Here is a 21,177-nt window from a genome sequence, read left to right on the forward strand (position 1 = left end):
TGCATGGTATACCAGACGAATAAGTTAAATTGATTGGTGTTGTGTACGAGAATAACATTGCTGGGGTTAAAGTAGGTAACGAAATTAGCAGATGGTTTTGTAGTAAATCAGGAGTTAAGCACGGTTGTGTTCTATCCCCCTTTATATGGATTATTTTGATGGACTTTGTTTTGAGGAGCACAGGAAAGGCAATGGGAGACCACGGAATCAAATGGGGAGGAAAAAGTCTCCTGGACTTGGATTATGCTGATGATTTAAGCATCCTAGATGAAAGTGTGAGCAATATGAATGAAGTTTTAGAGGTTTTGCGAGTTCAGGGTGCTAGAATTGGTTTGAAAATTAATGTTAGGAAGACTAAGTCACTAAGGCTAGGAATAAGTGAAGATGAAAAGGTGGCGTTGGGTAATGAAAAGATTGATCAGGTGGGCAGCTTCACTTACCTTGGTAGTATTATTAGTAAAGATGGTGGGAGCAGTGAAGATGTTAAATATAGAATAACCAAGGCTCGGGGTGTTTTTTCACAGTTAAAAAAAAAGTCTGGAAGAATAGGAAGATAAGTCTGCAAACCAAGATTAGAATTTTGGAAGCTACAATGATGGCAGTGGTCAAATATGACTCTGAAGCATGGGCGCTCCGATAAGCGGATGAAGCTTTACTAGATGTTTTCCAAAGAAATTACCTACGGATTGTTCTGGGTACCCGGCTGACTGACCGTATTTCAAACAATAGGCTATACGAAAAATGTGGTTCAATACCACTCTCTAGGGCTATAATGAAAGAAAGGTTGAGTTGGCTAGGGCACGTTGTGCGGATGACAGATTGCCGGAGATTCTTCTTTTCGGCCAACCATCTAGGGCTAAACGGAAAGCAGGTCGTCCCCGTCTGAGGTGGGAGGACGTCATAAAGAAAGATTTAAAGGAAATGGGAACTTCGTGGGCGGGTGTAAAAAGGGAGGCGTTGAATAGATTGTGGTGGAGGAGGAGCGTACGTAGCTGTGTTGGCCTCAGGCGGCTTGGTGCTGCGGTGAGTTGTTAGTAGTAGTAGTAGTAGTAGTACTGAAAAAAACTAATGGAAAGAAACTTTCGATTTAATATATAATTCTTTAAAATATATTAATATTCATTCATGAAAAGATTGGCAGGTTTTGATTTATTAATGTTGTAATGGACAAAGCGTTTAGAATACAGTGCAAACTACGTCTTTAGAATTCTTAGGAAGCATTAACCCTATTCCCATTTGTGGCAATTTCTGTTAGTTATAAATTTGGCTTCATTATTCATTGTAATTTCTGTTCATTTGGGATCTCATTCATTCGTTGGTAATGGTTTCTGTTCCTTTTATCTTTGAATTATAATTGGACTTTTCTTCTCCTCTTTGGCTTAATGTCGCTCTTTACTTTTCCGTGAAGAACACCCTTTTTTGAATGAAGCTTTTAAAATAAATTCTTGTTCCCTCTTGAATCGACATTCAAGAAATATTTGTATAGTTTTTTGGCTAGCTTTTGACCTGCTATTTATATTTTGGGCAAAATTTTGCAACAAATTTTAACAATAGTTTTTCTATAGAACTTTGGATGGATAGGAAGGGGAATATTATGTAAAGGTGGGGGGGGGGAGTTTGAAAATTTTCATTATTTTTTGCCTCATATAGGGCTGAAGCCGCCTGGACCCTTGCATCGTTACAACTTTGAATATAGACGAACATCGATCGACAATTATACTATGAGAATCTTAATGTGTTACCTTGTCTTCCAACTGCTTGTGTGTAAGTGCATTTTGAGCTGATTTATTAAAAAAGTAATTTAAATTTTAAGATTATTTTTAAATTTAAAATAAAAATTTAATTATAGAATTGAAAATAAAAAAGGTGTTTGAAAAGTAATTTTAAAATTGAACGTCAAGAATCAATAGAGCCGGACTTATTTCTGATCGAGGTTCCTTTATTCGTGAGGACAGAGGTTAAAGTTCTGGTGCCACTGGTTGTTTGATTTGGAACGGGGGTCAGTGGCATGACTTTGTAAGCTCAGCCACGTCGATCAAGCTCTAAGTGGGTACCTGGAGAAATCTGGGGACCGTAAACAGGAAGAGTGTCCGAAAGCACAGGATGGATGACCCTCAGGCCTCCATGACACTTCCTGGCTGAATGGCTATGAAACCGAGATCAGCACCGCCGGTAGGGATTGTAAAGCCTAGTATCGCATTCTTTACCTTTTGTTTATAGAGTGAAAAGTGTATTATAGTTAGAATTCTTATAACTTTTAATGGGTAACTTCCAACATAATGAGTTATATATATTTCTTATCATCATAAAAAGTGAAATTTTTTTAGACTATAAAATTTGTTTATGTATTTATTACCAAAGCTCTTTTTTAAAACTTTCTGTTTTTATTAGCACGATTTACTCTTTACTTATAGTTTACTACCACGAACTGCTTGACTACCCAAATTTGAGAGTAAAAACGTTACCACGGTGCATATATTTGATGCCCTTAGGTGTTAGATTCCTATACTTCGGTTTATGCCTTCCTTAGTTTTTGGTTCGTTAGAATCCTCTTGTTAATGATCCTCTGTTTACTTTTTATTAATAGCTTTCTATCACATTTTGTCAGGATTATAACTTTTAACGGATAATTTCAACATTGTGAAGTTTATATATAATGGATCATCATAATAATTGAAATCTTTTTATGTCAAGATTCTTATGCAATTATTGACGAGATTTGTTTTTTTTTTAGTTTGTTTTACTATTAGCACGAGTTACTCGTGATTAGCGTGACTTGCTCTTTGCTTATAGTTTACTATACCGAACTGTTGCACGGCCCAAAGTTCAGAGTGAAAACATTGTCACAGTGTATACATTTGATGCCGATGCTTGTTAGAATTCTATATTAAGATTCGTTCCTTTTTCACTTTTCTGTTTATTAGAATTCCGGGTTAAATTTAATCATTTTTTCTAGCTTTCTGTGAAATTTTCTCAGGATTGCAATTTTTAATGGGTAACTTTCAATATTATGTTTTTTCATATTCTGTTTAATCATAATAATTAAATTTCTTATGCAACTACTGCCGTTTTTTAGTTTTTGTTATTATTAGCATGAGTTGCTCTTTATTTACAGTTTTTTATCACGAAGTGTCCGACTACCAAAAGCATAGAGTGAGAAACTTTGCCAGAGTGTATGCATTTGATGCTACCATTTGTTAGAATTATTTACTTTGATTTATTATTTTTTTTCAGTTTTCTGTTCATCTTTCTGGCGCAACAGAGCTGCTTCCAGATTTTTCGTCACTTTTGTTTAATGAAAAAGAGGACGAAACCCGTTTCAATAAGTTGAAAGAGCTTCTAGAAAAGGTCGTCAAGCTGAGGACTGCTGATCCGGTGCACATTGAGGTGATGCTCACTTTTCAAGGTCATACAGCAATGGTATACAAGTTTGACGAGGAGAACTATGGAAAAATACTTAATAGTAAGTTAGAATAGTTAATTAGACAGGCACGCACGCTTTGGAGGCGGGAAATTGCTTGGGTTCACCTTCCATTCTGAAGTTTTGGAATTCTTACAGTTTTAAAAATAAATTTCATAAATTTTATTTAAACTAGCCTCAAAATTTCAATTATCAAATTTTGTTGATGTCTGACAATTCTTGGTAGATGTGCAAAGGTGAAAATGCCTGAAAAGATACCGTCTTCCTTCCACCTTTGAGCGGGGTTACAACTGAAATTGTCTCAGTACATTTCTATCCCAAAGCTTTAAATGCACATGAAATTTCGTAATATGTAATCACAGTCGACAGATCAATGTAGACGATAATCATAATAAAAAATTGGTGATTGTTATTTTTGCTTTAGTAAGCTACAGAAATTATTTTCATTCTGTACATAAGTCAATTCATGAGAATATAGGAGGTTGAGAATCTGTTTATATACCCCCCCCCATGACGCCGCTGTTTCTGGTTCTTTTCTTGAAAATTGTTACAATTCACAAACTTTAAAGGAATTTCTCTTCTCTGGTTCCCATTTCTGATAAAAAAAAGTTTAATTTCGTCAAAAAGTTTTTAATGCTGATCACAAAAAGTTGGCTGATCACAAAAAAAGTAAAAAAAATAAATAAGGGAAGAAATAGTGTTGCTCCGTGACACAGTGAGATCAATCGATATACCTAGGAAGAGCCTGAATAGAGCCTTCTTTGACAATGTCTTTTTTGACAATTTAATTTTTACGTCAACCTTATCAGCGAAAAAAAAATCGCTGTGAAGCAGCCACGGTATATCTGTATCTTGCCTGAAAGCCTTCAAATGAGGCAGTTTAAATTCTACTCTTGTAAGAAGAACAAATAAGAGAAGTAGAGATGTTGGCATAGGGAATTTCAGTATAAGAGTCAAATATGGATTTTTTGAAAAATGTGCATAGACATGCTTATAATTTTTCATTTTGCTTATTGCGTGCTTTTCTCCTCATTTTCGGAGCAAATTGTAATCCAGGGCCGTTCAAAGGGGGTGTGTTAAGGCTTCGGTGTGGCTGGTGGTTGCCACGCACAATACATCTTTCAATTGTCAAAGGAGTCAAATGTTAGCGATAAAGATGTGACCTTTAGAAACTATGTGAAATATGTAGAGGTTATTTTAGATGAAGTTTTATGTTTTTTTTAGCATATTAAATTCACTCGTCCTAAGGTGGCAGTAAATATTGATATTCAAAGAAACTGAGGCACTTTTTCTGGCCGCATCTTTTCAAGCTATTATGTTCCTCATTAGTCCGCACCTTACCTTTTTTATTGTTGTTCCATATGGTTGTGTATGGACTGTGACAGTCCATCTCAGGCCACTACGTCCTGTGCAAAATTGTGGACTCAGGCTATGCCACTGGATGGTTTTTTACAGGACTCAATGTATGCATAATATTTCACATTGTTTAACAACCGATTGTTTTATTAATCTTCATAACCGTAGCAATGTGTTATTGCTAAACTGTTAGAAATGAGAGTAAACTTAGGAAACCACGAATGTTATCAACGCGTTCTGGTTTTGTATACCTAATGTTCTTCTCACTGTATGGGGTATGATTCGCAAGAGTGTGTGTTATATGTTTGAAAAGCAGATCTTTTTTAGAATGCTAAGAAACCACTGCCTATGGTGCAATGATTGATGATTCCCTTTATTTATTTATCCCCCCAGCAATTTAGGTATATATATATATATATATATATATATATATATATATATATATATATATATATATATATATATATATATATATATATATATATATATATATATATATATAGGCTTCTGCTACGTCTTTAAGCGTTGTTGCAATGTTTTGTGCTATGAATATTATTATATACTCGGGAATGTCCTATACAAGCCAAATTATTGGGCTTCTTGGTGTTCATTTATCTAGTTACTTTTTAGTTTTATAAATAAAGCTCCTTCACTCGAAACGATAACTTTACTAGTCATTTTCTAGTTCACCTATATTCTGTTAAGGGGGGAGGCAACGTTAATTCTACTCCAGACTCTTCTGACGCTAAGAACGGCTCTGTTGAAATCTTTCAGCACGCTTGATAGTTCGCTTATTTTTATATTATAAAGTTTTCACTTTTAGGTAAAGATATTGAATACTATCTCCAAGAATATAAACTCAACTTTCAAATATGGCAGTCGGCAGCTACTGCTATCTACACACTACCAAGTGAGCTAGGAATGCCAGTTAGTGCCATCTTTGACTTGTCAGGAATGTTTTCAAATCGTGTAGAAGTGCTAAAGGGTAAAACATCTGGAAAATTAGCAAGACGGTTGAAATTTCAGCTTGTGTAAGTAGTTGGAATTTATTTCTGAAAGTAACCTCAGGGCCATCTATATTCACCTTTTCTCCTTTTATAGGCTAGTCTTCATTTTTCTTTTTTTTGTTGTCGTTAACCTATCAAATTAAGCACAGTTATAATTACTATGTTGGCTATATTTCCGTTTTCCTGAATTTAAGTCTTAAGTGTTATTGAATTTAGGTCCTATGAAAATTCAAGAGTGATATTTTAAATGTGTGTGTCAAAGGTCAAGTAGTTCTATAATTATCTAAAAACTTTATTAAAGACAAAAAATTTTAAAAGGTAAAGCTTCAAACACTGGTAAATATCTTTTTTGAAGGGTCAAAGTGAATCTTTAACACCCCGTCCTCCCAAAAATTACCAAACAAGGAAAAGAAACAATGCTTTTTTCAGTATTTTCTTATGCAACTATTTCAATTGCATGAAAATCTTCAATTTTCAAGCACATTTTTTCAATATTTTTCAACTAATTGTTTCAATATCCTACAGAAAAGACAGCACTTTTCTAGTCTGTCAGAGGTTCACAATTTTGAAGATCTGTGGTAGGCTCTGAACTGAATCTGAATTTTGTAATCAAGAGATTTTTTTTTACTGTTTTTGCCACATGTTCTTTGATAGTGTGAATCACCACTCTTATTCTGGGTATCAGATATTTGGGATAAATCTCTTCAACTTTGGAGATCAATTTTACCAGAAGCTCGATGGGGATAAAATTATAGACTAAAGACTTTAAGTTTTAAAATTAAGTATGCTAATAAGTATTTCCTGGTAAAAATTTGATGATTTGTCAAACAAACTGGTATTTTGTAATCAGAAAAAGATTTTCCAGTAAGGTTGCCAAATGTCAAATGATTCTACAAATTGTCACTCTGTTGTGGGTTATCAGACAAATGTAACATAATATACTAACCTGCTTTCAACATCATTTTTACCAAACACTGGATGGAACATAAAATTTTTCAGTTTTAAAGTTATAAATGAGATTTATTCTTCATCTTTTCTATTTTAGACTTCAAATAAAGTCAAATTTGCTTTTCCTGTTTTATGGTTACAACGTTAATTATGAATTAACTTGAATGTAATTTTTTTTTAATCAGAAACTTTCTTGGTAAGGTTACGACACGTCGTGTGGTAGTGTGAACTATTACTTTCAATTTTACCAAAAACTCAATGAAGGTAAAAATAAAATGCTAGATGGTAAAATAAATTGTTAATTTCGTGATCAAGGAAATTTATTTTGTAAGTTGTCTTTTTAAGTACTTTTTTTTGTCGTCAGACATATGTAAAAGAATGCTCCACTTTAGCCCCACTTTCAACATTATTTTTAGCAGACACTTTATCAAAATAAAATATTCAAATTCAACATGAATTTCTAAGTAAAACTCACTTTCCATCTTTCTAATTTCGATTTCAAGCATTTGAAATGCAAGTTAAATTTGTTTTTCCTGTTTTCTGGATAGTGTTAATCATAAACAAACTGAAATGTCCAGTATTTTGATCAGGTAAAGATTTTTCATTATGCAATCATATGTCAAATGATCAAGTAGATCATCTCTGATGTGAGTCTGATCACATCTCTGATATCATCAGACATTTGTGAAAGAACGTTCTTCCAATCTCTTTAAGCAACCATTTAAGGAAAATCAAGCATTAAAATTCACCATTCCGTTTAAAATTATAAATAACAATCAAATTCAAACTCTCCCATTCTCGATTTCAAGTAGGCTATACGAAATAAATGTTAAATATACTTTTCATGTTTTCTGGTCACAGTGTTAATCATAAATAAACTTGAATGTACAATTTGCAATCAGGGAAATGATTTTCGCCAAGGTTACCACGTTCCGTGTGGTTACATGAAATATCAATATTTGAATTATTTTAAAACTTTTGAATAATGCTATATCACTACTACTACTACTATTGTAGTAGTATTTTGAAAACTACTTTGAATACTACTTAGTGATTTCACCCTTAGCTTGGCAGTTTATCATTTTAATATTCACCATTTTCATTTTTAATATAATTCAAAACCCATACAAATGTAGAGCTTAGCCCCTCCCTACACCTACCTAACTATAATCTTTCTTTTGGCTTATCAGTTGTATTTCATTTTACAGTTCAACATTTGATGCAAACCATGCATTGACTAGCTATTTTGATGGCTCTAAAGGTTTTCACACCGTTCGACATGAAGGTCGAGCTCTTCTGCATCTACCACTAGACGTCGAGATAGCATTAGATATTCGTAAACAAGAGTTCGATTTCAAGTACACAACACCTCAAGGTAATTGTTATTTAAATAGCTACTTCCGTGGGTCATGGACAGGACGTGCACTTTTTGGCGGACTGTACTTTAGAGCCTTAATTTTGAAATAAAACATTTTTCATAAAAATGACGTCATATTCATATGCATTTAAAGAGCAAAAAGATACATGATAGTATTGCAATGACGTCATACATTGTATAAAAGGTATTGTATTCATACTATATTTTTCATTATTACTAAATATGCCTAGAGGACTACCCCCCAAAAAGATACCAAGTTAATGGCCTTTTAAGCTTCCTTCTGGTGAATAGACATAAGATTTTGAATTACAAAATTTAAATATCACTATGTGGGCATCAGAATCTTAGACATACTTCGGTGGGGCATGGCCCAAAATCGGTTGGGGACCATTGAGCTACCTCATCAAAATCTGAGATCAAATGAAAATCCTTATATACGATTTGATACAATAGGGCATTATGAAACTGGATTGTTTATAATGACTAAACTTCACAAAAGACTTTCTTAGATAAATATTCGTTACGTCAACACTTCAATACTTGATATGCAACTCTATACTCTATACAATACAAACATTTAATACTCTCCACAAATTCACCCTAGATAATACTATGTGCTCGTTAACTTCATCAATGATCTTCATAGATAAAGGCTCGTTTTATCAAATCTTTAATATTCTATGTGCTACTCTGTGGTCTATACAAGTATTTGATACTCTATACCAATTTACCCTAGATAACACTATATGCTCGTTAATCTCATCAATGATCTTCTTAGATTAAGGCTCGTTATATCAATTCGTTAATACTCTATGTACTTCTCTATGCTCTATACAAGTATTTAATACTCTAGACCAATTTACCCTAGATAACACTATATGCTCGTTAATCTCATCAATGATATTCTTAGATTAAGGCTCGTTATATCAATTCGTTAATACTCTATGTACTTCTCTATGCTCTATACAACTATTTAATACTCTAGACCAATTTACCCTAGATAACACTATATGCTCGTCATTTCATCAACGATCTTCTTAGATAAAGGCTTGTATCAATTCTTTAATACTCTATGTACTACTCCATGCTCTATACAACTATTTGATACTATACACCAATTTACCCTAGATAACACTTTGTTCTCGTTAATCTCATCAATGATCTTCTTAGATAAAGGCTCGTTATATCAATTCTTTAATACTCTATATATGAGTATGCTCAATACAACTATTTAATACTCTATACAAATTTACCTTAGATAACATTATCTGCTCGTTAACCTCATTAATGATCTTCTTAGATAAAGGCTCGTTATATCAATTCGTTAATACTCTATGTACTTCTCTATGCTCTATACAACTATTTAATACTCTAGACCAATTTACCCTAGATAACAATATATGCTCGTCATTTCATCAACGATCTTCTGAGATAAAGGCTTGTATCAATTCTTTAATACTCTATGTACTACTCCATGCTCTATACAACTATTTGAAACTATACACCAATTTACCCTAGATAACACTTTGTTCTCGTTAATCTCATCAATGATCTTCTTAGATAAAGGCTCGTTATATCAATTCTTTAATACTCTATATATGAGTATGCTCAATACAACTATTTAATACTCTATACAAATTTACCTTAGATAACATTATGTGCTCGTTAACCTCATTAATGATCTTTTTAGATAAAGGCTCTTTGTATCAACTCTTTAATACTCTATACAAATTTACCTTAGATAACATTATGTGCTCGTTAACCTCATTAATGATCTGTTTAGATAAAGGCTCGTTATATCAATTCTTTAATGCTATATATATGAGTATGCTCAATACAACTCTTTAATACTATATACTAATTTACATTAGATAACATTCTGTGCTTGTTAACCTCAATAATGATCTCTTTAGATAAAGACTCGTTATATCAATTCTTTAATGCTCTATATATGATTATGATCAAAACAACTATTTAATACTCTATACAAAATTACAGAAGATAAAATTATGTGCTCGTTAACCTCATTAATGATCTTTTTAGATAAAGGCTCTTTATATCAACTCTTTAATACTCTATAAAAATTTACCTTAGATAACATTATGTGCTCGTTAACCTCATTAATGATCTTTTTAGATAAAGGCTCGTTATATCAATTCTTTAATACTCTATATATGAGTATGATCAATACAACTATTTAATACTATTTACAAATTTACCTTAGATAACATTCTGCGCTCGTTAAACTCAATAATGATCTTTTTAGATAAAGGCTCGTTATATCAATTCTTTAATACTCTATATATGAGTATGCTCAATACAACTATTTAATACTCTATACAAATTTACCGTAGATAACATTATCTGCTCGTTAACCTCATTAATGATCTTTTTAGATAAAGGCTCTTTGTATCAATTCTTTAATACTCTATACAAATTTACCTTAGATAACATTATGTGCTTGTTAACCTCATTAATGATCTTTTTAGATAAAGGCTCGTTATATCAATTCTTTAATACTCTATATATGAGTATGCTCAATACAACTATTTAATACTCTATACAAATTTTACTTAGATAACATTATCTGCTCGTTAACCTCATTAATGATCTTTTTAGATAAAGGCTCTTTATATCAACTCTTTAATACTCTATACAAATTTACCTTAGATGACATTATGTGCTCGTTAACCTCATTAATGATCTTTTTAGATAAAGGCTCGTTCTATCAATTCTTTAATGCTCTATATATGATTATTCTAAATACAACTCTTTAATACTCTATACAAATTTACCTTAGATAATATTATGTGCTCGTTAACCTCAATAATGATCTTTTTAGATAAAGGCTCTTTATATCAACTCTTTAATACTCTATAAAAATTTACCTTAGATAACATTATGTGCTCGTTAACCTCATTAATGATCTTTTTAGATAAAGGCTCGTTATATCAATTCTTTTATACTCTATATATGAGTATGCTCAATACAACTATTTAATACTCTATACAAATTTACCTTAGATAATATTATGTGCTCGTTAACCTCATTAATGATCTTTTTAGATAAAGTCTCTTTATATCAACTCTATAATACTCTATACAAATTTAACTTAGATAACATTATCTGCTCGTTAACCTCATTAATGATCTTTTTAGATAAAGGCTCGTTATATCAAATCTTTAATACTCTATATATGAGTATTCTCAATACAACTATTTAATACTCTATACAAATTTACCTTAGATAACATTATGTGCTTGTTAACCTCAATAATGATCTTTTTAGATAAAGTCTCGTTATATCAATTCTTTAATACTCTATATATGAGTATGCTCAAAACAACTATTTAATACTCTATACAAATTTACCTTAGATAACATTATCTGCTCGTTAACCTCATTAATGATCTTTTTAGATAAAGGCTCTTTGTATCAATTCTTTAATACTATATACAAATTTACCTTATATAACATTATGTGCTCGTTAACCTCATTAATGATCTTTTTAGATAAAGACTCGTTATATCAATTCTTTAATACTCTATATATGAGTATGCTCAATACAACTATTTAATACTCTATACAAATTTACCCTAGATAACATTATCTGCTCGTTAACCTCATTAATGATCTTTTTAGATAAAGGCTCTTTATATCAAATCTTTAATACTCTATACAAATTTACCTTAGATAACATTATCTGCTCGTTAACCTCATTAATGATCTTTTTAGATAAAGGCTCGTTATATCAATTCTTTAATACTCTATATATGAGTATGCTCAATACAACTATTTAATACTCTATACAAATTTACCTTAGATAACATTATGTGCTCGTTAACCTCATTAATGATCTTTTTAGATATAGTCTCTTTATATCAACTCTTTAATACTCTATACAAATTTACCTTAGATAACATTATCTGCTCGTTAACCTCATTAATGATCTCTTTAGATAAAGGCTCGTTATATCAATTCTTTAATACTATATATATGAGTATGCTCAATACAACTATTTAATACTCTATACAAATTTACCTTAGATAACAGTATGTGCTCGTTAACCTCAATAATGATCTCTTTAGATAAAGACTCTTTATATCAATTCTTTAATACTATATATATTATTATGCTCAAAACAAATATTTAATACTCTATACAAAATTACCTTAGATAAAATTATCTGCTCGTTAACCTCATTAATGATCTTTTTAGATAAAGGCTCTTTATATCAACTCTTTAATACTCTATACAAATTTACCTTAGATAACATTATGTGCTCGTTAACCTCATTAATGATCTTTTTAGATAAAGGCTCGATTCAATCTCTATATGAGTATCTCAATTCTATTTAATACTCTATCATTATAGATAATGTATCTGTATGCTCAATACAACTATTTAATACTCTATACAAATTTACCTTAGATAACATTATGCTCTCGTTAACCTCATTAATGATCTCTTTAGATAAAGGCTAGTTATATCAATTATTTAATGCTCTATATATGAGTATGATCAAAACAAATATTTAATACTCTATAAAAATTAACAGTAGATAACATTCTGTGCTCGTTAACCTCAATAATGATATTTTTAGATAAAGGCTCTTTGTATCAATTCTTTAATACTTTATACAAATTTACCTTAGATAACATTATGTGCTCTTTAACATCATTAATGATCTTTTTAGATAAAGGCTCGTTATATCAATTCTTTAATACTCTATATATGAGTATGCTCAATACAACTATTTAATACTCTATACAAATTTACCTTAGATAACATTATCTGCTCGTTAACCTCATTAATGATCTTTTTAGATAAAGGCTCTTTGTATCAATTCTTTAATACTCTATACAAATTTACCTTAGATAACATTATGTGCTCGTTAACCTCATTAATGATCTTTTTAGATAAAGGCTCGTTATATCAATTCTTTAATGCTCTATATATGAGTATGCTCAATACAACTATTTAATACTCTATACAAATTTACCTTAGATAACATTATGTGCTCGTTAACCTCATTAATGATCTTTTTAGATAAAGGCTCGTTATATCAATTCTTTAATACTCTATATATGAGTATGCTCAATACAACTCTTTACTACTCTATACAAATTTAACGGAGATAATATTATGTGCTCGTTAACCTCATTAATTATCTTTTTAGATTAATTCTCTTTGTATAAATTATTCACTACTCTATAAAAAAATAAATTAGATAAAATTATCTGATTGTTAACATCATTAATGATATTTTTAGATAAAGGCTCGTTCTATCAATTCTTTAATAATCTATACATGATTATGCTCAATACAACTATTTAATACTCTATACAAATTTAACTTAGATAACATTATGTGCTCGTTAACCTCATTAATGATCTTTTTAGATAAAGGCTCGTTATATCAATTCTTTAATACTCTATATATGAGTATGCTCAATAAAACTATTTAATACTATATACAAATTTACCTTAGATAACATTATGTGCTCGTTAACCTCATTAATGATCTTTTTAGATAAAGGCTCGTTATATCAATTCTTTAATACTCTATATATGAGTATGCTCAATACAACTATTTAATACTCTATACAAATTTACCTTAGATAACATTATCTGCTCGTTAACCTCATTAATGATCTTTTTAGATAAAGGCTCTTTATATCAATTCTTTAATACTCTATACAAATTTACCTTAGATAACATTATGTGCTCGTTAACCTCATTAATGATCTTTTTAGATAAAGGCTTGGTATATCAAATTTTTAATACTCTCTATACAACTCTACGGTCTATGCAACTATATAATATTCTTTATCCCCTATACCCTAGATAAAACTCTATATGCTCGTTTACCTAATCAATGATCTTCCTAGATAAAAAATCGTTGTATCTATTTCTGTTGGCCTTGAGTTAGACGGAATGTATGAAATACCCCCCCCCTCCCCCCTACACTGACCATTCCGATTAAAGACTTTGAGAAGGCATAGTATATTTTCTTCCCAATTCATGTTGATCTAAAAAACAACGTGGGCTAGATCCTTTCCTTCGAATTTCGAAACAGAATTGTTGGAGCTTAAATTTTACATAGTTTCTCGAGTACTTCAAAGTTTTGCTTTTAAAAAAAAACGTCGTGAAGTTATAATTTTATTCACTTCTAAGGAAAGTCCCACTTTCCACACTTTTTAGGTATTCCAATTCCAAAACATAGTAAATTCGTAGAAATTAAAAACAAGTCGTGGTTGCAACGATAGCTGCAACCTAGTAAAGAGTGAACCACGGCCCATAGTAACCAAAAAATGAATGAAAAATAAATTTTAAGAAACTGTTTGGTGAGGAACAATTGCCATTTGTAGCTGTTTCAGGAATGGTATTTATTATTTCGATTGATATTGCTAGTAAAATGTTATTTTGAAAGCAAATTTACAGAGATTTTGAAAAGAGCCTGAAACTCCTCAAGAATGGCGTCAGATCAAAGCTAACACTACACCATTGGAATCATCCTTCTTGAACAAAAAAAGAAAAGAGCTTTTTTGCATGGGTAGTTTCAACTGTTTCAAGCTGGTTCGTGATATTTACCTAGATTTGCAGAATTCTGAAAAACTATCACTTTACAGAAAACTAGCCCTTCTTTGGTTTTATAGAGAGTTAAAGCTCTCATTTTTGATGAAATTGAAGTAAATCCCAGACTTTCTCAAGATATAACCATTTCGAGCCACAAGAACATAAGAAAAACTAAAAACCCTCAAAATGTTAATTTTCATATTTTGAAATATGATGGGGTTAATTAAATAAATTGGGAAATGCCTTGCTTTATCTGGTGGCAATTCACCAGGTTATCTATTTTTGAATAAATTAAAAAAAGAAGCAGGCTTCCTTGATATATGGCACTTACAAAATTTTGCATGAAAAAAAATAACTGATTTTGTTTTCGCTCATTTTGAGAAAAAGAAAACAGCTAAATAATGGGTTTTAAACAAACTAGGGTAAAAAGAGATTTAAATACCGTATTCAAAGCCTATTATGGAAAGCTCGATAATCCATAATAATCTAATTATCCATTTGATTTCTTTTTTTCTCTCCCAATATTGTTAGAGCAACAATTTAATATATCATAGATTTTAAATTAATGTGTCATGGTTAATAGTATCATGATTAAAAAGAATATATAGTCATCATAGCAACCCTTAGTAGTGCGTAACAGCAATTTTACTGCGGAGCAACACCGCATATTTTAGCTTTTTATTTTCACCCTTGACGGTTTGTAGCTCAGTAAGAGTAAGATATAAATACCCTAAACTTTTGATCGATATGGGGATTTTTTCTCCATAGGGATTTTTGAAAAAAATAGAAATAACTTTTAGCCTACTAAATAGTCAATCCGTTATAGTTAAGTAACAATAGGTTAAAATGACCCTTGCGAATAAAAGCCGAGACACTAAAATAGAAATTTGCTAACAGTATAGTAAAATAGTTTACTTTTATGGTGGCTCTGAATATTTAAATTTATAAAAGAAATATATATTTCGAAAAATAATATATTATAAAAGATTATATGAATATATAAATTTCATTAAAGTCGGATTTACTTATCAAAAGGCATTAGCATACATAAGAATTTTACAATTTTGAGTTTCTGAAAGCTCTACAAAAGGTTCTTGATGTTACCCTCAGTAAATCATAAGATAGAATTTAGTGTAAAGAGTAAAGGTGTAAGGAGTGGTCACCTCCACATAATATATCGAATATAGTTTCTGTTTGCCTTAAGTGCAGAGTTCATCTTTCCAATTGGAAAAAAAACTAGTTTTTTTTTTAACTTAAATAAAAAACTATCTTAGCTTGGAGGTTAAATTTCTAAGAGATCCAGTACAGTTGAGAGGTAAAAGAGGGGGAGTGGTGGTTCTAGAACCTTTTCAGTTGCCCGTACGCCATACCTCGGATCTAATTGTCGGATCTCAGCAAGTGCTATTACATCTTTTCTTTTACAATTGTCAAAAATGAAGATCTACACTTACTTCCAATTGAGCAATATTTCAGATAGTGCCCCCATTGATAGCTCCAGTGATACTCGTACTGTAGTAGAAGTGTCAACAAGCCATTCTGAGGAGGAGGCTGCAGTGTATCTTAGAAAAAGCTGTGGAAAAGCTTGCAAGTTATCTGTTGTCGTTGGCAAAGCAGCAACTAAGGTGAGCAGACTGCGTCTTTTTTTTATTGTTCGGTGTTAGCAAAGTTACGGTCAATTAAGAACAATCAATAATAAAATTTATTACGGCCACAATCAATCTGTTATTTCCAGGTCACAGGGAGCCAGTCAGGCCTTAAGGCCTAGGTCCGAATACTTGCCTATTTATTGTCTTGTACTGATTTCTAAATCAACAGTTTCTTAATTTTAATTAAAATCGATGAATCTAATTTTAGTTTAATTTGCAACTTCCTTAAAATAATAGTTTCATGTTTATAGCTCTTAGGCTACATGTAAAAATTTTACCTAAACTCGTATAGATTAGATAGATAGATGCTTTTACTGCAGATCATCTCACAGACGTTTCTAATTCCCAGAGACTTGCACACCTAACGGAAATTTATAACGCCAAGATCCCCCTCTTCTCGGAGCACATACAACATTTTCATACTTAGCTTTTCCAGCTTTCCCCTCCAAACGAAACGCCAAATACTCCTTTCTACCTTTTTAGCATACTTTTCTTCAAGATTAAAAGCCGGTGCCAGATGAAATAGCAGTGAGAGAGCATACGTGTTTACATACACTACTCGCTCAAACATTGACCCGAAGTGTGTTCTCTGATGGCCTACCAGTAAACCCTCAATCTTTTGCACATGCTCTTCCCACAAATTTTCCACATTCTTCATTCTTTCAAAAAGTGCACCAAATACTTTCACTAACTGAGCCTCCTCGACCCAGACGCTATCATCTAACCGTGCCCACTCACCTATGTTTAGTAACTGGCTCTTTTTTCTGTGTATTTTTTTTTTACCAAGAAATGCTCCTCATACCAAATTAGTCCTCCCACCACTTCAATCAAATCAGCCATACTCCCATGAAGGAAGGTCCCATCGTCTAGAAAAGCCAGTAATTTCAAGGAGATATTCGGCGTAATCGCAATCCCCTGTATCCGCCGTTTGACATCGTTAAAAAGTGGATCTATATAAAGTTCGAATAAATAAGGGGCACTCGGATCCCCTTGTCACACTGCCTTTTCAAGCTTCAGTCTTCCACTAGTGTAACCATTTATATTCACTACCGCCATCTGGTTCTTATATAAATTTTCATACCACTTCACAAACCGTTGATCAAACCCAAAATTTTCCTTCATCAGTGTCCACAGTATCGATCTTATAACCGAGTCATCCGCTTTGACAACATCCATACAGAGTAGGAAGCCATTACGGAAAACGCCTTATTTTTTGCCATTTCGTCGTCTCTGCGTACCAACAAGTCATTCAGCACGTTGAGAATATGCTGGGCTTTATTTCCTCGAATAGCACCAAATTGATATCCTCCCATGATTCCAGGCATCACATTTCCATTCTCTTAGTTCAAAATTTGGACGTTATTCTGTAGTCACTGGTTGAAACCGATATAGGCCTCCAATTTTGACGGTTTGTTCTATCGCCTCCTTTAAAAAAGGTGAGATATCATGCCCACATCATCCTCTGGATATACCTTTGAAAATCAAAAATATGGACTGGATATATCGTTGGAAGAAAAAGAAGTTTTTGTCCCACTACCTGAACAATTAAAAGAAATAAAGTTTCGGCGATATGTCTTATATAGTGACAAAAGACCAGCCAAGGCAAAATAAGAAGTTTTTGTACCACCACCTGAACAATTAAAAGAAACAAAGGTGGTAGTCAATCCCTTCAATACCTTGTGAAGTCGAAAACCTGGACTAGATAAATCGTTGGAAGAAAAAGAAGTTTTTGTCCCACCACCTGAACATTTAATAGCAACAAAGGTTCGGTGATATGACTTTCATAATTACAAAAGACACGCCGAGGCAAAAGTTAAAGGTCAAATTAAAAAAAAAATTAATTTTACATAGGCACGACTTCTAATTTAAGGTCCATTTGGACGTCATGACATCAAGAAAAGGCTAAAATTGTCTGCGGTTAGAAGACAAGCGACAGTGAGAATCTATGTATAGAAGGCTGCCACGTGCCCCTTACCTTTGTTAAAAAAAACAAATGCTCGGCGATGCGTATTTCATAATGACGAAAGATAAGCCAGGGTGTAAAGAACCAAACGAATTGAAAATGATAGCGATGATGATTGGGTTTTGAATTTTGACATGGATAAGGTCATCAATATCTACCATACTTCTGAAAATCAAAAATATGGAATGGATAAATCTTTGGAAGAAAAATAAGTTTTTGTCCCACCACTTGAACAATTAAAAAACAAAAGGTTCGGCGATACATTTTTCATAATGTCAAAAGACAAGCCAAGGCAAAAGAAGAAGTTTTTGTCCCACCACCTGAACAATTCAAAGAAACAAAGGTACGGCAATATGTCTTTCATAATGACAAAGGACAAGCCGAGGCAAAAGCTAACGGTCCAATAAAAAAAAAATGTAATTGTACAAAGGCTCCACTTCTAATTTAAGGTCCATTTGGACGTCATGAAATCAAGAAAAGGCTCAAATTGTCTGCGTTTAGAAGACAAGCGACAATAGGAATCTATATATAGAAGCCTTCCGCGTGCCGAGTGCCCGCAGGCTTCTATCACTAAATGAAATTTAAAAACAAATGAATTGAGGTGCTGGTAGAGAAGTAGCTAGGCTAACGAAAATCTTTCGAGAAAATTATTTATTTCTACCGTCACGAAGTTGACTGAAATCGAAAGTTTGCAGGGTCTGACAAAGTTTAAAACTAATTAATTGGAGCTATTTTTCTTCTAGCAAGACAAATGGAAGAGCGTCATAAACTGGAGTTCAACTCTTCTTGGTTTTGAAATACTCGCTGAAGCTAAAGATTGTGATGAAAGAGTCGGGAGTCTTTTCTCAAAAGATCTCAGAGAGCTAATATATCCAACAGGAATGAATTACAGGTACCAATAATGAATATCTCATGTCTCTGTGACGGATTTTCACATTTGGAGAGGGTGGAGGGGGGATTGCTTTATAGTTGGCTCTGAGGACTTTGAGGGCGTAATTATTTTGACACATCTCTTTCATATAAAATGAACCGCTACTGTGGACAGTAATTTGAATGCTTGATTTGGTTGATTTTCTTTATTTTTATTTTATATGGGATGTATTATGGAATTTTTAGATGAGGGTGTATTATGGTATAAGAGTTTAATAATAAAAAACACAGTCAACCTATGTAGAAGATTTTACTACCTGCTTTTAATATCAACGTTTATCTTTAAGAAAGATAGAGGAAATGGATCGCTGAAAAAAAATGAGCTTGGCAACTGGCACCACCACTACCGACACCATCACTATCATTATCAATAAATATATAAAAATTTACATTATTCTTTTCTCTGGGCATTACGTATATTCACTATTCCTGAAAAAATACACAAATAAACAAAAAGTCAAAATTCTTGTTCTACAAATAGCTGCTCCTAAATAGTTTTCTAAAACATGATCAATTGTGTTAACTTTATTTTTAAGCTATTCTATTTTTGAGTATCTCTACAGAAAACATAAAAGCTTGGAGATGAAAATATGCCTCAAGGTATACAAAAATCAACACCACCCTTTGTATCTGAAGAATAAAAATAGACCCATCTCATTATAAATCACTGAAATAACGAGGCGGAATATTCTGCGGGATTTCAAACCAGAAACCACAGTGCACAAAATTTACAAAAGCCCACAGCTGGTAAAACTTTTCAACTTGGGTGAATTTCTTGGGCAGAGTGACGAGGGAAACCTCTACCAAAATCCTTAGTGAATGATTATGAAAAACTTGTAGTACCGTAATGATACATGAAAAAGTAGCTAACGAATTACATGAAGGATAAAGTGTGAATTATTCCACTCCTAAGGTCCTTCGTATTCTACAGAGTCTTGATGTGACTAAGTTCATGGGTTCCACTCCTAAGGTTCTTCGTATTCTACAGAGTCTTGATGTGACTAAATCCATGGGTCCTGACAATATACCTAATATTGTCTTGAAGACCTTCAGTTCCAAATTGGCTGGACCTTTGTCGTCCCTTTTTCGACTTTGCTTTTCCTCTGGAACCTATCCACGCATAATTAAGCCTATGTCATTTTTATACCTAAACCAGAAGGTGATCCCATGGGTGTGGGCTCTTATAGGCCCATGAGCCGCCTCTCCTGCATTGGAGAGGTTTACGAAAAGGTTTCAAATCATTCACTTTATCAGTAACTGGAGGCAAATGAAATTTTAGGAGACCGCCAATATAGATTCCGCTGGACGCGTTCAACACTTGACTATTTAATAGCCGATCAAAGAAGTGAAGGGAACTTCTGGGAAATAGGATACAACATCAGATTATTGTCATTTGACATTGCTAAAACTTAATACAGAGTATGGCATCACGGCTTACTGAAGAAACTTTACGCTTATGGTGTCAGAGGACGTCTGTTAAGGGTGAATGAAAGCTTTCTCTCTGATCGTTCACTGCGACCTCCCTTGAATATCTAATAAAGGCAGGGGTATATTGGCACTTACGCAGTATATTGGCTCCCAAGCAGTATATTGGCACTTACGCTTTTTATGTTTTTATATAAATAGCATGATAGCCTTGCGATCCCTCTGCTTCACTTTGACAATGACACCACAGCACATTTAGTCATTCCAAACAATGATTACCCAATCAAAATCTTCTTGCCGCTAAAGACAGATCTTTTGGAAATTGAAAAGTTGTATGATGCCTTGATGGTCAGATTATATGCATCGAAAACAAAAGAGCTGATAATCCCCTGATAAAAAGTACCACGCATACACAGCAGCTTCATATTCTGGAACGAAAATATAAAGAAAGTCGACAAGCTTCGTCTCCTTGAAATCTACTTCTTCACAGATCTCTGTTGGAACGCCAACTTTGATCGTGTAAACA

General features: G+C 32.6%; 1 protein-coding gene across 2 annotated transcripts in view; it reads left to right on the plus strand.

The window, feature by feature from the left end:
- Positions 1-21,177, plus strand: part of LOC148955744 (vitellogenin-6-like) — a 184,803-nt gene that overhangs the window by 114,349 nt on the left and 49,277 nt on the right. For both annotated transcript variants that reach the window (XM_089104026.1, XM_089104018.1), the window contains exons 14-18: positions 3,235-3,463; positions 5,601-5,808; positions 7,941-8,107; positions 16,161-16,309; positions 19,040-19,188. In XM_089104026.1, coding sequence (XP_088960152.1) covers positions 3,235-3,463; positions 5,601-5,808; positions 7,941-8,107; positions 16,161-16,309; positions 19,040-19,188 — 902 coding nt within the window. The remainder of the gene's footprint in view (positions 1-3,234; positions 3,464-5,600; positions 5,809-7,940; positions 8,108-16,160; positions 16,310-19,039; positions 19,189-21,177) is intronic.

This window comes from Artemia sp. Qi Xiang Cuo, chromosome 2, assembly GCF_049724085.1.
Source record: "Artemia sp. Qi Xiang Cuo chromosome 2, ASM4972408v1, whole genome shotgun sequence".
NCBI lineage: Eukaryota > Metazoa > Arthropoda > Branchiopoda > Anostraca > Artemiidae > Artemia > Artemia sp. Qi Xiang Cuo.